The following is a 17,016-nucleotide window of genomic DNA, read 5'->3' as shown; positions in this document are numbered from 1 at the left end:
CTTAAATATAACGCAGGTCTCTAATAATTGGTGGAAACAATGAAAGCGAAACGTCGTTTGTAGTGAACCAATGCAAAATGATAAAACGAAATTAGAAGCTTAGAAATAATTGCTTAGAGAAGCAAATTGTCTTTTTGTGCTAAAAAGAAGAAGAAGAAAAGAAAAAGTTCATGATTTATTTTTTACAAATACAAATAAATTATTCATAAAGATTAATTTATAAAACATTTAAAAATCTGAAATTCTGAGATATATTTTAATGCGAGTCTTACATTCAAATCAAATAAGAAGAATATTTGAAGAAAAGCAATGCATTTACATTTGTGATACTGTACGAATGAAACACTGTATAAATTACTTTATTATTTGTTTTGTTGCAATTAAATGTTGACACTGAATATTTCATTTTTAATAACGAGAGTATTTACGAAGATAAAAATTGATATCTCTAATTATATACTGGTCTACTTATATAAACTTCAGAATTCATAATAGTATATAATGAATAATAATATTGATATTAATCTGTCTATTGATATTAATCTTAAGATAAAAATATATATTCATATTAAGATAAAATCATTGAAAATCTTAAGATAAAATTATTGAAAATCTTGAGATAAAAATTATTAGTATCGATCTTAAGATAAAAATTATTAGTATCGATATTTTTACAAATACAAATAAATTATTCAGAAAGTTTAATTTATAAAACGTTAAAAATCTGAAATTTTGAGATATATTTTGATGCGCAATCTTGCATTCGAATCAAATAAGAATATTTGAGGAAAAGCAATGCATTTACATTTGTGATACTGTACGAATGAAACACTGTATAAATTACTTTATTATTTGTTTTGTGGCAATTAAATGTTGACACTGAATATTTCATTTTTAATAACGATTACGAAGATAAAAATTTCTATCTCTAATTATATACTGGTCTACTTATATAAACTTCAGAATTCATAATAGTATATAATGAATAATAATATTGATATTAATCTTAAGATAAAAATATATATTAATCTTAAGATAAAATATATATTCATATTAAGATAAAATCATTGAAAATCTTAAGATAAAATTATCGAAAATCTTGAGATAAAAATTATTAGTATCGATCTCAAGATAAAAATTATTAGCATCGATCTTAAGATAAATATTCGTTGAAGATAAAAATTATTAGTATCGATCTTAAGATAAATATTCGTTTAAGATAAAAATTATTAGTATCGATCTTAAGATAAATATTCGTTTAAAGTAAAATTTTTTAAGATAATCTTAAAATAAAAATTCATTTAAGATATTCATGGGAGATAAAAATTACTGAAAATCACTCCAATTTCGTAAACAGAAGTAGTATTTAAAAGAACAGAAATAAATCATCATAACTGATATGTATGCAATTCTAAATTCTCTGCTATGAAATATTTTATCTTATTACACATTTTGTGTGTCATAGTTTTTCATCTAATTTTTATTTCATATAAGAAAAAGCTTAAGAATTATCTTCTTCTTATGTTTTTAGTATGATTGCTGCTCTGGGTCTGCTGGAGAACAGTTCTGTCATTATTGTAGCCTCCATGCTCATCTCACCCATCATGGTGAGTAAACTATGGTGAGTACCCAAAGCGTTGGCGGTACTTAATTGAGAGAATTTATGAATTGAGATGAAATGTTAAGTTTACAATTTCAAAGAACACAATTGAAGCTTTTAATTTAACTGTCTTTAATGATATTCCAGTTCATCAGTGCGGGAGGGTGATCAAATTCTTCGAGGTATTTTTTTATTGATTTAAAACGGAAAATATAAAATTCTTTTTTTTTCCATCTTGACTTCGAATGATGGATTATTTAGCGTTCTTTTATAACATTTGTTTTTTTAACAGATTTTTCTCCCAGAAAAAAAAATTCTGAAAGGTTTCAGATATTAACGGTCGGCCAAAAGGGTCTGTTAAGGCTTTTTATACTCTTGCTGAACCCACACTTAAGCCATGTAAAATTCAATTCGAGAGCAGAATCACAAAACATTTAAAAGCTGCATTATCTCTTGAATTTTCCATAGATAGTCTTGTGCGTTGGACATAAACATATTTTATTCCATGCAGTGTTGCCATTGCTTGCTTTGAAATTGTTGAGTTTATTAAGCAAAAATTAATTAAAATTTTATAATATATGAAATATAAAATTCCTGATTCAAAATTTGACCTTCCAGGTAAACATGTTAGGGTAGAAGACTACGTTATTCAAAATTTTACTGCCCTAGTTACCGTCGTTTTCCCACAATGTAATGAGCAGACATGCATATTCTTCATTATTTAATTTTTTTAAAAATAATACAAGGCAATACTATTTGGGGACAAAAATTTGAAAAGTGTTTATAGGAAACCCATGCAAAATACCATTTCAAGACTAATACCCTCTTTTGGGCTTTAAAAATTAAAATAAAATAAAGGCCGTGTAAGAACTTTTAAACCGGATGAGGAGTTAGGCTATGTATATATATATATATATATATGTAATAATAAAATTCCATAATCAATAATACACTTAAAATTCTAACTGTATGTTCTTTTCATTTTTAATGGCGACGTTCTCTTATTTGAAAGTACGTGGAATTAAATCCACAGCCCCGTAGTGTTTTTCCCGCCTTTTCTACATGTACAGTTATAGAATGTTCTCGAGATATTTAAAGCGAACTGGATTGGCTGACGAGGCTGACGTCATTTCTTGGAAGCTCCGCCTTTCCAGAGGCTATAAAAGGACACGCAAAAGAATATCGGGGGCTTTTTCTTTAATGCAACGATGCAGTAAACTTCATACAAAAAGTTATTAGTAATTCTTTTTATTTACTCCGGATATCTGATTTTGTAACTGCTAATTCTCCTGAATAATAATAAATGGATCCGGTTTCTTAAACTTATCGTCTGATAATTTAAGCTACGACTACATCTATATTTCTTCAACGACCTATTTATTCTGGACAAAAGCCGATACAACACATATACATATATATAGCTGATACATATACATATACATATATATATATATATAGAGAGAGAGAGAGATTACGTTTAAAAGTAGCAAAAGAAAGTAAAGAAATCTGTTAAGCTTTCAAATTTCACCCTAAAGGGTGCATTTTTTCATTTACACATACATACACATTTTGAGAGCATTTAGCGTAACGTTCCTTTGAGCTAAAAGCATTTTAAAAAAAGCATATCTTTAAAAAATGCACAGTCTCGCGCGCTAGAGATAATTAATTTTTTTTTTTCTTTTGGGTATAGTGTTGCCATTGCTCGCTTTGAAATCGTTGTGTTTCTTAATCAGAAACTCTTCATAGTTTTGCAAAATATAAAATAGGTAATAAAACAAATTCCAAATTTGGGCTTCCAGATACCCATATTGGAGTGGAGGACTACATTACTCAAAATGGAATGTCTCTAGGTAGCGTTGTTTTTTCACAGTGCGAGAAGCATACATGTAGTCATGTAGCTTATTTATTATTTAAATTCTTTAAATATAATGCAGGGCGATAATATTTGGTGGCAACAATTTGAAACGTGAAACGCCGTTTATGGTAAGCCAACGCGAAATGCTAAAACGAAATTAATAGCCGTCCTGGGAAAATTGCTCGTTTGGGCTGAAAAATTTCATTACTTGTAAGGGATAATTTAAAATAAAGAGAACTTCTCTGAAGATTTAATTTTGAACAGGCGCTTCTTTCGCAGACGAGATTCAGGTGACAAAATTAAGGAAAAACGATCCTTCTTGCATGGCATATGCAGTAATCATTCATATATATATCTTAATTTCACGATGTAAATTAAAAGAATAAAAAAATTGCGTGAAACCGTAATAATCAGTACACAGTTCAGGATCGAACCCTGTAATCGCATCGGTTAAACTATAATGATTTAAAACTGTTTAATAATTTGTTTTAAAAGTTTTATTTTCAACACATAATGTGTAGTTTAAAATTTTTACTTGAATTTGGCTTTTTTTTTTCTGCTTTCTTTCCCCAAACGTTTACAATTAGTTCTTCTATAGAAAATTCTTCTCACATTTCTACAGAAATAATAAGTCGATGTATTTAAAAGAAGTGACATATTTTACAAGATAATATCTTAAATCCTTTCAACTTTCTAGCTCCTCTTATAAGAGAATTGGGGGGGGGGATCAGACTTTACTGCATTTGGTTGCAACGTAATTTTTTTTTTTTTCATTTGCAGGGTCCTATTCTGGCCGGAACGTTCGGAGCTGTTATTCGGGACAGGAAATTGCGAAACCTCGGTATTAAGACAGAGATATTGGGTTTATTTCTTTGCGTCTTCATAGGTAAGTCAAAGGTCAAAAAAGATATTAACTAATGTTATATAATAAGACCAAATTTGTACTAAATTTAAGATGCGAGGTCGGGGGGAAAAAGTTCTATATCTCCCGTTCTACTGGGCCGATTGACAAAATTCTAATTGCGTTTTTCATGTCTGGAAAGCGCGATTTACGATATACAGTGTTTCACAAAAGTGATGGGACACTTGTGCTTTACAAAAGGAAACTGTAATAAAATAAATTAAAAAAAACATGTAAACATTTTTTGTGGGTGTGTTTCATACTTAAATTTAGTAACAATTATTACATAAAATACATTTTCTCAAAATATTAAAGTATTAATTTAATAAAAATACAATTGTTTAGAACGGAGCAAAAAATGGCTCACATAAGTGATGGGACACCATTAGATACTACTATATACTACAATAAAAATATTTTTTGGGGTTTTTATTTTTACTCAAAAGCAATTAGCAATAATTTATAAAATAGTCTGCAGTATTTCTCTCCAGTTTGTTTTGGAATTTTTGTGTTTTTTAGCTCTGTGCAGCCATGAATGCTAAACGAAAAGAAACTTTGCCTGAAATTCGAAAATTAGTTATTAATTTTATTAAATTTTATTAATTCGAAAATTAGTTATTATTTAGCTCTGTGCAGCCATGAATGCTAAACGAAAAGAAACTTTGCCTGAAATTCGAAAATTAGTCATTAATTTGCATATTGAACGTGGAAAATCTATTAGAGAAACTCCTGAAGCAGTTAACTTCAGTCATTTAACAATTTTCAATATCATTAAACGATATAAAAGTAATCATATGATTCAGGATAAAAGAAGACATGGCCGACCATCAAAGCTATCCAATGGAAGAAAGCGAATTACCGTTCGAAATATTAAAACAAAATCTAAGAATGTGTGCTCCTAAAGTTGCTGCTGATTTACAAGCATTATATGGAGTAATTGTTAATCTTGAGACTATTAGAAGAGTAATTCGATCTGCTGGATATCACGGTAGAGCAGCCAGGAAAATATTCTTCGTAAGTGAAAAGAATAAAAAACTCAGACTGGCTTTCGCAAAATCCAACATAAATAAGAATTCTGATTACTGGAATGAAGTTATATTTGCTGATGAGAGTAAATTTAATATATTTGGTTCTGACGGTAGAATCTTGGTGTGGAGAAAACCCAGGGAAGAATTTCGCAAACGGTGCCAACAGCAAAACATGGTGGACGAAGAGATATGGTATGTCGTGCGCTGGAGTTGGTAATTTTGTTTTTATTGACAGTATAATGGATCAGTACAAGTATATTGACATTTTAAATCAAAATTTGAAATCTTCAGCACGAAAATTGATCCACCACAATCTCCAGACTTAAATCCCATAGAGAATATTTGGCAAGAATTGGAATCAAGAATTCGCAAACGCACCATTTCTTCAAAACAACAATTAAAATCGGTGCTTCAAGAAGAATGGGGTAAAATCACTCCAGAAATCACAAAAGAATTAGTCGAATCCATCCCAAGAAGATTAAATCATGTTTTAAAAGTAAAAGGAAATTCAACAAAATATTAAAACCTTTTAAAAAGTAAAATTTTTGGATAAATATTTGATGGAAAAGTAAGTGTCCCATCACTTATGTGAGCCATTTTTTGCTCCGTTCTAAACAATTGTATTTTTATTAAATTAATATTTTAATGTTTTGAGAAAATGTATGCTATGCAATAATTGTTACTAAATTTAAGTATGAAACACACTCATAAAAAAGTTTTACATGTTTTTTTAATTTATTTTACTACAGTTTCCTTTTGTAAAGCACAAGTGTTCCATCACTTTTGTGAGACACTGTATATTAGATTTTTATATAGCATTGTTCTAATATAGGTATTTTGACACAAAATCGGGATTTTTCTGAAATAACATACCAATCTTTTTTACATATTTCGATTCTACGACTCAAATTATGCCTATATATTAAATTTTGTAAAATTTGGTGGGAAATTTACTGACAAATTCGAAAATTTATCTTGGCAGAATTTTTTCAGTTTGCGAATTCTGTTGGCGAACTTCTTGTGGCAACGCATTTTCCTTTCCCTTCCATTATGCTGGACGGAAAAAAAAAAGGAACCTCGTTCCTACCTTTTTACATGGTTTCATGAGCAGAAAAAAAAGCTACATCGTTTCTACTTCCAAATAAATTTAGCAAAGTGTCTAAACCCCATTTGATGTTTTATCGCTTTCAACAAATATGCCAAATTTCAAAACGCGCCAATATATAAATTCACGTGTATCTTTCGGAAATTTTGAATAAAAATCTGTAATTTTTTTGCAAGTACGCTTAGAAATACGTCTACTTTTAGATGATGGGAAAAATTTTATACATTATAATTCAAAAATATTTTTGAAAAAATTATAAAAATTATTTAAAAATTAAAAAATAAATCTTAAAAAATGGGTTAATTTTATTTGGAATGAACCTAAATTTCGAAATGTGAAAGGAAGAATCAAATAAATTTAATAAAAAAAAAGAGAGATTAATAAATATATATACCAAACTCAATTAACATCGAGGAGCTAAAATTTTGAGAGGTAATTCCTTACAAACTACTCGTGCGATTTTTACAAAACTTGGTAGTTTGGCGTAATTTGTATCGTAGAATCGAAATATGGCAAAAAATTGGTATGCTATTTCAGAAAAAGTCCAATTTTGTGTCAAAATACCAAAATATAACAGTGCTATATATAAATCTAATACATATCCTAAATCGCGCTTTCGAGACATGAAAAACGCAAGTTGAATTTTGTCAATCGGCCCAGTAGAACGGGAGATATAGAACTGCTCCTCTTTTTTTGTGCGCAGTGTACATGCTACACAACGATTAGCATTTTAACGACCCATAAGGACCGATGAAGTGAGATGCTATAATAAATACTTGTAGTATTGAATCAAGATGAAAAAGAAATTTATTATGAGTCGTCATACTGAAGATTGTGTTGATGCGAGTCGAAGCTAAAATGTAACGTATTTAAGGAGAAAAGGTAAGGTAAACTACTAACTGACATCAATTTAACATTTGCTTAAAAAAATAATTCTGTTTATGCGAAAAGCGAAATACCATTGAAGTTATTCTTTATTTAATAGAGCTTGAAATACGCTTGTTTAACACAACAGCCATTTTTTTCACTCGCGATCTCAATATCTTCGCCTGCGCATCAGTGGTTTGAAGATTCAGTGGTAATGCAACTTTCAATAGTGTGGTGGTTCATAGTATTACATAAAATTTCAATTAAGGCAATCAATAAAATATTAATTAAATAGAATAATATTAAAATATCAGAAATCTCACATCTTCCATCAACTGTCTGAACACACTCAATGGCGCTCTCAGCGTCCTTAGCGAATTTAACCCTTGACCAAAGAAAGTCTATGTAAAGAAGGAAAGGCTCCATAGACGTAATGTAAACCAGTTTGTCTTCTATACCGTTACAAAGAAGAGGGACAATTCGCCAAGAGATTTGGCGAGGAAACCTGTTGGCGAGAATTTCCCCCTTTGTGATGTACCTGGCCGAGATTTTCCACCTCCGCCACGTGTACAGGAAATTGAGGAAGACGGGTTAAGATGAATCGTTTTTTGACTTTTCGCCATAATTTAAACTCGAATTTCCCTGCGTTTTTTTGCTTTACTAGTTGAACTTGTATTATCCATATCGCAGTTTGATGTCTGATTTTATATCTGTCAATATGTAGGGGGAAAAAAAAATGGAGTCACACAGCTTTAAACTCTTGATAAACGTGACCGTCGAACCTGTTCAAACTTCGACATCAGCTTCGAGCTTTGGCGCTTTTTTGGCGATAAATATTTCACGCATGCGCAATTGTGTCCCTTTTCGTTCGGAGGGAGCCACTCCTGCTGCTGCGAAGCTTTCCTTCTTAACAATACATAATCTTTGCTCTAGCGTTACGCGGGTTTTACCACCGCCCAACCGGGATAATGGTTAGTGACTCTAATTACCATACCGAAACGCCTGAGTTCGAACCTCGGAGAAAGCTGTGGTTGTTTGTAAATGTATAGTGTGTCTGTGCGGCATGGAGGCACTCTAAGTATGCGGCGAACCGAAAGTCCTCTCAAGCGGTTTATCCTCTCAAGGGGTTTTCGTTTTGGTAGGGGAAGAGGGGTAGAAGACTCTCCGGACCCTTACCCCCGGGGTGCTGTTCATCAAAACTGGGGAATGAACTGAACAAAGCCTAATTGTCACCAATATGGTGCTAAAGGCACTTGCTGGCCCACCAGCGGTAAAAGTCGCTGAACTCTGGTAATTCGGTCCGAGGCTCGAACCCCGCGAACGAGCTGGCTGCATGGGCGTTTTCGTGGTTTTCCCTATGTGTTACCTATATACGAGCCAATTTCCCTTAGAAAGTCCTCTACGAAGGCGTCCCCTATCTTAGGCAGATGGCCTTCGAGGCTTTGCCATAATCACATAAAAAACAACCAAAATCAAACCAAGCTGTTGCCAACGATGGACGTAGTCTTGCACTTCTTGACGCGGTGAATTTCGTGGACAAGTTCTCAGGTTGTTGTCAGACAAGTGAGATAAGTCGCAACAACATTATTATCTTAATAAACATCTTTTTCGGCAACAGTTTTCTTCCCTTTTAATTAGCAAAATTCAAATTTACAAGCTCTATTAAATAAAGAATAACCTAGTTTTCTTTATTTTTGAAACTGCAAGGTGACTAAAAATCGAATAGAAAGAAAAAGTTTATTTAAAACTGAATTCTTTTGAATACGAGTAAAATCTAGAACTTTAAGAATTTATTAAAAAATGGAACATTCTAAGCACGTTTGTATAGCAATTAAAACTACTTTGCTATGGTGGCTACAGTCCTTTAAATTTCATAATGATTAAATGCTTATTTTGAATATTATGTTATTTTTCATTACATTAGCTTGAGACACAGAAACTTCAAAATTTAACAAACTATGAATACACGTTGATAAGCTTGTAGAGTCATTAGGTTATTTCAAAAGCAGGAGAGATGAAAAATGAGCAATGTTCTCCCCGGGACTCGAACCACGGACCTATCGAATACGCGCCGAGAGTGCTGACCACTGCACCACTAAGGCATGTTAAGAAGGCGGGAGAAATACCTTATACAGTCAAAAGTCTTTAATCCGGACTCGTCGGGACTTCGGCGATTCCGGATTATCGGTTTTTCCGAATTATAGATCATCAATTTAAATCTGGTAAGATGGCATGCAGAAATTATAAAATTAAAAATATGAAACCGTAATTTATGGAATAAAGAGCAATTATGATCTAAAGGGTATCAAAATTTACAAAAAAAAAAAAAAAAAAAAAAAAAAAAAAAGCTTAATATTTATTTGTTTATTTTATTAAACATTTCTTTCAACGCGCGCATGCGTAAAGAATACATTACGCATAGTCGGAATTAGAAAATTGCTACCAGAAAACTATTTGATGTGTATTCGTGATATTTATAATGACGAGGAATTTGATTTAAATCATATCATAACGGAGTACATCGAGATGAAATACTACATTTAGTAAGGAATTATAAGCCGGATAAAATAAAAACATCTGCCCTGAAGATGAGGATAGTGCTGACAGATCAACAACTTCCAGTTCATTGCGCGCCGCGACGTCCCTCCCCTCCCGGCAGACCAGCGTGAAACTGATAAACAGATTTCGGAATGGTTAGAAAAACAAATGATATGCCTTTATCCATTTTATGCAGCAATTCCACTTTTCGTTTGATGGACATCGAAACATGCTTTCGCTTTGTAGATCCTTTGGCAGCTCAAGAATCGGAAATTCTTTTTGACATAATCGAAAGTTCAAGCTTACTTTTATAAAATTGCTATAACAGTCTACAACAAAATAATGAGCCGGATTCTATTAGAAGATTAAGGAACAACGCAATTTGCAACATTAATTGAAATAGATAATTAGATAATTTTAGCTTAGCTTATACCGTCCTTTATACATTAAATGCGCGTGCGTATACTCATTATGCGTTTACGTATGCGCAGAAAGTTTGTAGCTTTGATGTCCGGATTATAGATCATTCCGGATTATGGACGTCCGGATTAAAGACTTTTGACTGTATACTCCCCCCTTTTAAAGGGCGACTGGCGATTAGGAGACCCAATCGCTAAATACAGGTGGGAGAGATTCATCAGCCACCACCTTTTTCAGTTCGGGTGCCACTGTAGAGTCATTAGATTATTTCGAAATCAGGAGAGATTAATGAACAATGCTCTCATCGGGACTCGAACCACGGACCTCTCGAATACGCTAGACTGGAAGCTGTTTCTGCAATTTTTTGTTTTAAATATAAAATTAAGTACTTGGTTTTTAGGAGAACATTTCATAATGCGCAGTATGTGAGTAAATAGGAGGATTATGGAACACATGCGTCTAGTTTAAACGTCAATCTTCGTTGTGAGAAGTATTAATGGATTAAATCTGTGCGAATTTATTATTACTAATAGGAGTATTCCTCTGTAAATAGTAAATTAATTCCAAAATCCCACATGATAAAAATTTTAAACTCAGACGCTTTGAACTTTCAAGTGTTGGTATTACAATCGAAAAGGAATTTAAATATTGTTTTTAATACAAGCTTTCTGAATTGAAAAAACTTATCTTGAGTTCTAAGATAAATATATTTTTCTCATGCCTTTGTAATTACTATATGTTAAAATTTCGTATATTTTAAACTGTTCTTATGCCTTTGTAACAATTCTAAGTATTCCATTTTAATTGACAGTATGTTATGCAAACAAAATATTTCTGAACATTTAAATACCTATGAATTGAAAATTTGGAGTAATATGAATATTTTATTAGTCTCTGTTAGATTTCAAAAGCGTCTAAAAATACACCAAAAAGTGCATGCATAATTTTTCTCTCATTTGCCCGAACATGAAGGAAAAAATGAAATTTAAAATTTTTGGCACCATGATAAATCTATGATTAATTAAAGTACATTAATTAGCAAAGAAACACAAAAATAACACAAAATTATAAGAATGAGCTTTTTCGAAATCTTTTTCATTCTAAAAATTTAAAAAATTGCAAGATTAAACTGTTTCCACAAATTCTGGAAGGAAAATGCTTCAGACAATAGCGCAGAAAGTCAAAGATGTTTCACTTAAGGGGTCTCGTACACCTTAAACCCCTTACGATCTTCGAATTATGTGACTGTTGCAGGAATTGGGATATTTTATTTATTTTAAAAGCACATACTTCGAACTTTTTACAGCTGACTGCATAATATAGCTGCTTTGGAAACTAGTAACCAGAAAGTTTATGTTGCCACAAATATTTTTGTAATTTAATCCGCTTTGTGACAAAATGTTTCGTCATATTTCCATCTTGCGCGCATGGTATTTTAAAAATGCTAATGGTACATACTTGAAATTTCATAGAATTCTTTATATGGGCACTATTTTTAACTGAACCAAAAATCTGATGAATATTTTAATATTAAAAAAAAAAAAAAAACAAAATCTGAAATGTTTCAGATTTTAAATTACGTCCAAAGGGGCGTTTTTTAACATTTTGTGTGTTACCTTTCTTTATTAAATATCATGTTCCTCGCACTTAAACCATAAGATCCAGTGCAACAGCAATATCGCAAAATAGTTTTAAAACGAGCATATCTTTAGAATTTCCGATACAGAGACTCACGCGCTGGAGATAAAAATGTTTTTTCTGCACAACGTTGCCATTGCTCGCTTTGAAATCCTTGAGTTTGTTAATCAAAAATTCGTCAAAGTTTTAAAAAATAGGAAATCGATCATAAAACAAATTTCAAATTTCAAATTTGGTCTTCCACATGCTCATATTCGTTGGAGGATTACGTTATTCAAAATTCGATGACTCTATGTACCGCTGTTTTATCACAATACGAGAAATATACATACATTTATGCAGATTTTTCATTATTTAATTTCTTCAAATATAATGCAGGACTCTAACATTTTGTGGCAACAGTTTGAAAAGTGAACCCACATTTATGAGTCCGACGCAAAATGCCAAAACGAAATTAATAGTCGTACAGCAGGGCAAGTTGTCCCTTTGTACTTAAAAAAAAAAAAAAAAAAAAAAAAATCTGAAATGTTTCAGATTTTAAATTACATCCAAAGGGGCGTTTTTTAACATTTTGTGTCTTACCTTTCTTTATTAAATATCATTTTCCTCGCACTTAAACCATAAGATCCAGTGCAACAGCAATATCGCAAAATAGTTTTAAAACGAGCATATCTTTAGAATTTCCGATACAGAGACTCACGCGCTGGAGATAAAAATGTTTTTTCTGCACAACGTTGCCATTGCTCGCTTTGAAATCCTTGAGTTTGTTAATCAAAAATTCGTCAAAGTTTTAAAAAATAGGAAATCGATCATAAAACAAATTTCAAATTTCAAATTTGGTCTTCCACATGCTCATATTCGTTGGAGGATTACGTTATTCAAAATTCGATGATATTGTGAAAATATCACAATACGAGAAATATACATACATTTATGCAGATTTTTCATTATTTAATTTCTTCAAAGATAATGCAGGACTCTAACATTTTGTGGCAACAGTTTGAAAAGTGAACCGACATTTATGAGTCCGACGCAAAATGCCAAAACGAAACTAATAGTCCTTCGGGATTCAAATCCCTTTGGACTAAAAATTTTATGCACGAAAATATTACAGATATTTTTTAATAAAATACATTTGATAAATTCAACTTTAATTAAATAAAACTTTAACAAGAAATACTTAGAATTTTTGGTTCACGGTAGTTTCCAGATGTTATAAAACCTATATATTAAATATGGAATTAAATTATGCGACAGAATGTTTTAAGCTATGTGCGCAAGGTGGAAACACGACGAAAAATTTTGTCACAGAGCGGATTCAATTATAAAAATATTTGTGGCAACACAAACTTTCTGATGACTATTTCAGAAAGCAGCTATATTATGTAGTCAGTTGTAAAAGTTTGGAAGTAATTGCTTTTAAAATAAATAAGTTATCCCAATTCTTGCTACAGTCACATGTTCGAAGATCTTATGGGTTTTAAGGTGTATGAGTCCCCTTAAGGTTAAAATTTGAGAAATCGTCGTTTCTCGCCGAGAAACGTATTTTGCATATATACATCCGAATAACTCGGGAACGGCTGGATGGTATTTCAAACCGCTTTCACAGTACCTCGCATTTAGGTGGCTGAAGAAGCCTATGAACGCATTTCGTTCTATTTCAGTTTTTGAGACTTGGGTGTTCGACCGTGTTTCCAATGTTATGTCTATGGGAGCATTGGATGGAGTAAGGAATAGGAGCAAAGGATAAAAATAAAGATTTCGATGTTAAACTGTATCAGCGTCTTTTGGCCCGGAAATGCATTCGATTACAGCAACTCGGATCAAAATCGCTTCATTATTTCCCGAGGTTTAATTTTCATAATTTTCAGCTGTCTTGAAAATATTGTTTATTTGAAAAACCTCTACTGAAAAATGCAGCGTAACAGTTTTAAAATATTTCTTAAAATTTTGTGAATTATGAAATTCGCCTGCTGCTTTAAATTGAAATCTGTTACCAGGATTAGTAATTTTAAAAGTAGTAAAGTTTGCTTATACATTCAGATCTTTTTTTTTTCTAACAAGTTTGACATCATCAAAAAATTTGATTGATTTTTTGACATCATCAATGTTTTCCTTTTTTTAAAAAAAATTTGATTGTTTTTTTTTTGACATCATGAATTCTCTCTTTTTTTAATATGATTGATTTTTTGACATCATCAATTTTTTCTTTTTTAAAAAAATTTGATTGTTTTTTGACATCATCAATTTTTCCTTTTTAAAAAATTTCATTAATTTTTTGACATCATCAAATTTTTGACATCATCAAAAAATTAATCAAATTAAAAGAAAGCCTAAATAGAAATTCCTTACTTCTTTAGTTTCTATTTAGGCTGATAATATCGCATAAGGATTTTCTTTTATATCTTTGAGTAACAACTTAATTTTTTCAGTTTAGTTCCTAACTTCATAGTTTCAAGTTCTGCTAATAATTATTTTACTGTTAGCAATATTTTCTTCAGAAAAATTTCCAGGAGGCATGTGCTTATATTGTTATTTTCTGTGTCCATTATAGGCTATATATTTGGTCTCACCAGCGAAGGTATCAACAGTGTCTGGGGAAGAAGGGAATGGCCTAATTCTGAGATGATTAGCAGGTAATTGTGGTAACCTTTCCAGTTCAGTTTGGAATTATCCGTCACAAAGTTAGTTACACTTCTAAGTTGGAGAATAGTCCCACTAAAAATGATTCTAAAAGCAGCAGAAAGTAACTGTTTATTAGATCTTCAAAACATAATATATAGATGAGAAAAAAAATCGAAATATTTTTACCCCTACTTTTTAGAGAGTTCGTCTAATTCCACTAACGAAGCTATCAAGGGTACGGCCGAACGTTGTAAGACTTTAGAGAGACGTGGCCAAAAGGCTAACGCGCGCTAGTCAGAAACTCTGCTTCTCTCTCTCGAAGTCAGTGGAACTTCGTCATGAATACTACTCTTGCTGATTTGCATTATACGCGATTCTAAAAACACATTCTGGTAAGGAATTTGTTAGCTGAAATTAGGAGAGATAGGAAAGGACCTTTAACTTAAAAATAACTGTTATAAACTTAGGCTAAAACTTACATGTTTACTGATGAAAGTAGCAGTCAAAAAAGTGGCTAATGATTTTAATGATAATAGTTTAACTTTTGTAATATTATTTTATTACTTTTTAGTCCAAAGGGACTTGAGTCCCGGAGGACTATCACTTTCGTTTTGGCATTTTGCGTCGGACGGATAAATGTCGGTTCACTTTTCAAACTGTTGCCATAAAATGTTAGAGTCCTGCATTATATTTGAAGAAATTAAATAATAATGAAAATCTGCGTAAATGTATGTATATTTCTCACATTGTCATAAAATAACGGTACATAGAGTCATCGAATTTTGAATAACGTAATCCTCCAACGAATATGAGCATGTGGAAGACCAAATTTGAAATTTGAAATTTGTTTTATGATCGATTTCCTATTTTTTAAAACTTTGACGAATTTTTGATTAATAAACTCAAGGATTTCAAAGCGAGCAATGGCAACGTTGTGCAGAAAAAACATTTTTATCTCCAGCGCGTGAGTCTCTGTATCGGAAATTCTAAAGATATGCTCGTTTTAAAACTATTTTGCGATATTGCTGTTGCACTGGATCTTATGGTTTAAGTGCGAGGAACATGATATTTAATAAAGAAAGGTAAGGTAACACACAAAATGTTAAAAAAACGCCCCTTTGGACGTAATTTAAAATCTGAAACATTTCAGATTTTTTTTTATTTTTTATTTTTATTATATTAGTTTCTTATTAGCCCAAAGGGCATTAGTCCAGAAGAGCTATTAATTTCATTGTGCCATTTTGCGTTGAAAACTTTAAATGGCGGTTCACTTTTCAAATTGTTGCCACCTAATATTTACATTGTTACATTTAAAGAAATTAAATAATGAAGAATCTGTATGTATGTATGTATGTATGTCTCTCGCATTGTGATAAAACAACGGTATCTAAAGCCATTTAATTTTGAATAACGTAATCTTCTACCGAACACTTTAACAAATTTTTGATTAACAAACTCAGCGATTTCAAAGCGAACAATGGCAACGTTGTACAGAAAAAAACCTTTTCTTTTCCTCCAGCTCGTGAGACTGTGTATCGGAAATTCTAAAGATAAGCTCAATTTAAAATTATATTGCGATATTGCTCTTGAACTGAATTTTATGGTTTAAGTGCGAGGAACGTTTATTAAATAAAGGTAACAGACAAAAGGTTAAAAAAAAGGTCCGTTTGTGTGTAATGTAAAATCTGAAAGCTTTTAGATTTTCGTCTTTTCCTTAGTATTTAGTTTTTTATTTTATTAGTTTCATATTTATTTTATTAACATTATTTGATTTTGTTAAATAATTTTTCTAAATTGTTTAATTTTCTCATAATTTTTAAAATACTCAGAATTGTAAAATCAGAAAATTATAATCTTCTCAGAATCTCAGACCTTATGTCAAAAAGTATCCACTAACAACTCTGCTCATCAACTTTGCATTACTCTTCGTGAAATATTCCACAACAGTGCTTTAATTTATCAAAACTTACGCAGCTTCAAAATCCTTTATGGTGTCGTCTATGTTGTACATTTAACAAAATTTTATACTTCACAGTAAAAAACCTCTGTAACATGTAACATTCTTTGTAACAGTGTATTTTACACGTAATTATTTGTAAACGTGTAAGAAATTCTTTATAACATTTATATCACAACTATATCAAAATTTTGTATTCAAAGAATATTTTTTTAAAAAATAAAAGCTACTAAATGAGAATAAAAAGGTGAAATCTTTCAGTCGGAGCAGCTGCTCATTCTGTGGTTTCCTGTGTACTTAAGTAGTAGATGAACATTCTGAAAGTAAAGATAAACTAGCGCAGTGAGTAAAGGCTTAACATTTAATCAAAAATAAATTTAAAAAATAAATAATTAAAAAATAAGTAACAAATTTAAAATCTGAAATCTTTCAGATTTTATATTATGCCCAAAGGGGTATTTTAACGTTTTGTGTGTCACCTT

The 17,016-nt window shown here is 31.2% G+C and overlaps 1 protein-coding gene across 2 annotated transcripts in view; it reads left to right on the top strand.

The window, feature by feature from the left end:
• Positions 1-17,016, top strand: part of LOC118192998 (uncharacterized) — a 263,491-nt gene that overhangs the window by 129,288 nt on the left and 117,187 nt on the right. For both annotated transcript variants that reach the window (XM_085812154.1, XM_035364028.2), the window contains exons 8-10: positions 1,532-1,607; positions 4,236-4,341; positions 14,507-14,588. In XM_085812154.1, coding sequence (XP_085668280.1) covers positions 1,532-1,607; positions 4,236-4,341; positions 14,507-14,588 — 264 coding nt within the window. The remainder of the gene's footprint in view (positions 1-1,531; positions 1,608-4,235; positions 4,342-14,506; positions 14,589-17,016) is intronic.

The sequence above is a fragment of the Stegodyphus dumicola genome, chromosome 2 (genome assembly GCF_044657685.1).
Source record: "Stegodyphus dumicola isolate Sdum_Otavi_A_Nest chromosome 2, ASM4465768v1".
NCBI classification, from domain to species: Eukaryota; Metazoa; Arthropoda; class Arachnida; order Araneae; family Eresidae; genus Stegodyphus; species Stegodyphus dumicola.
This window is presented reverse-complemented; position numbering and strand designations above follow the sequence as displayed.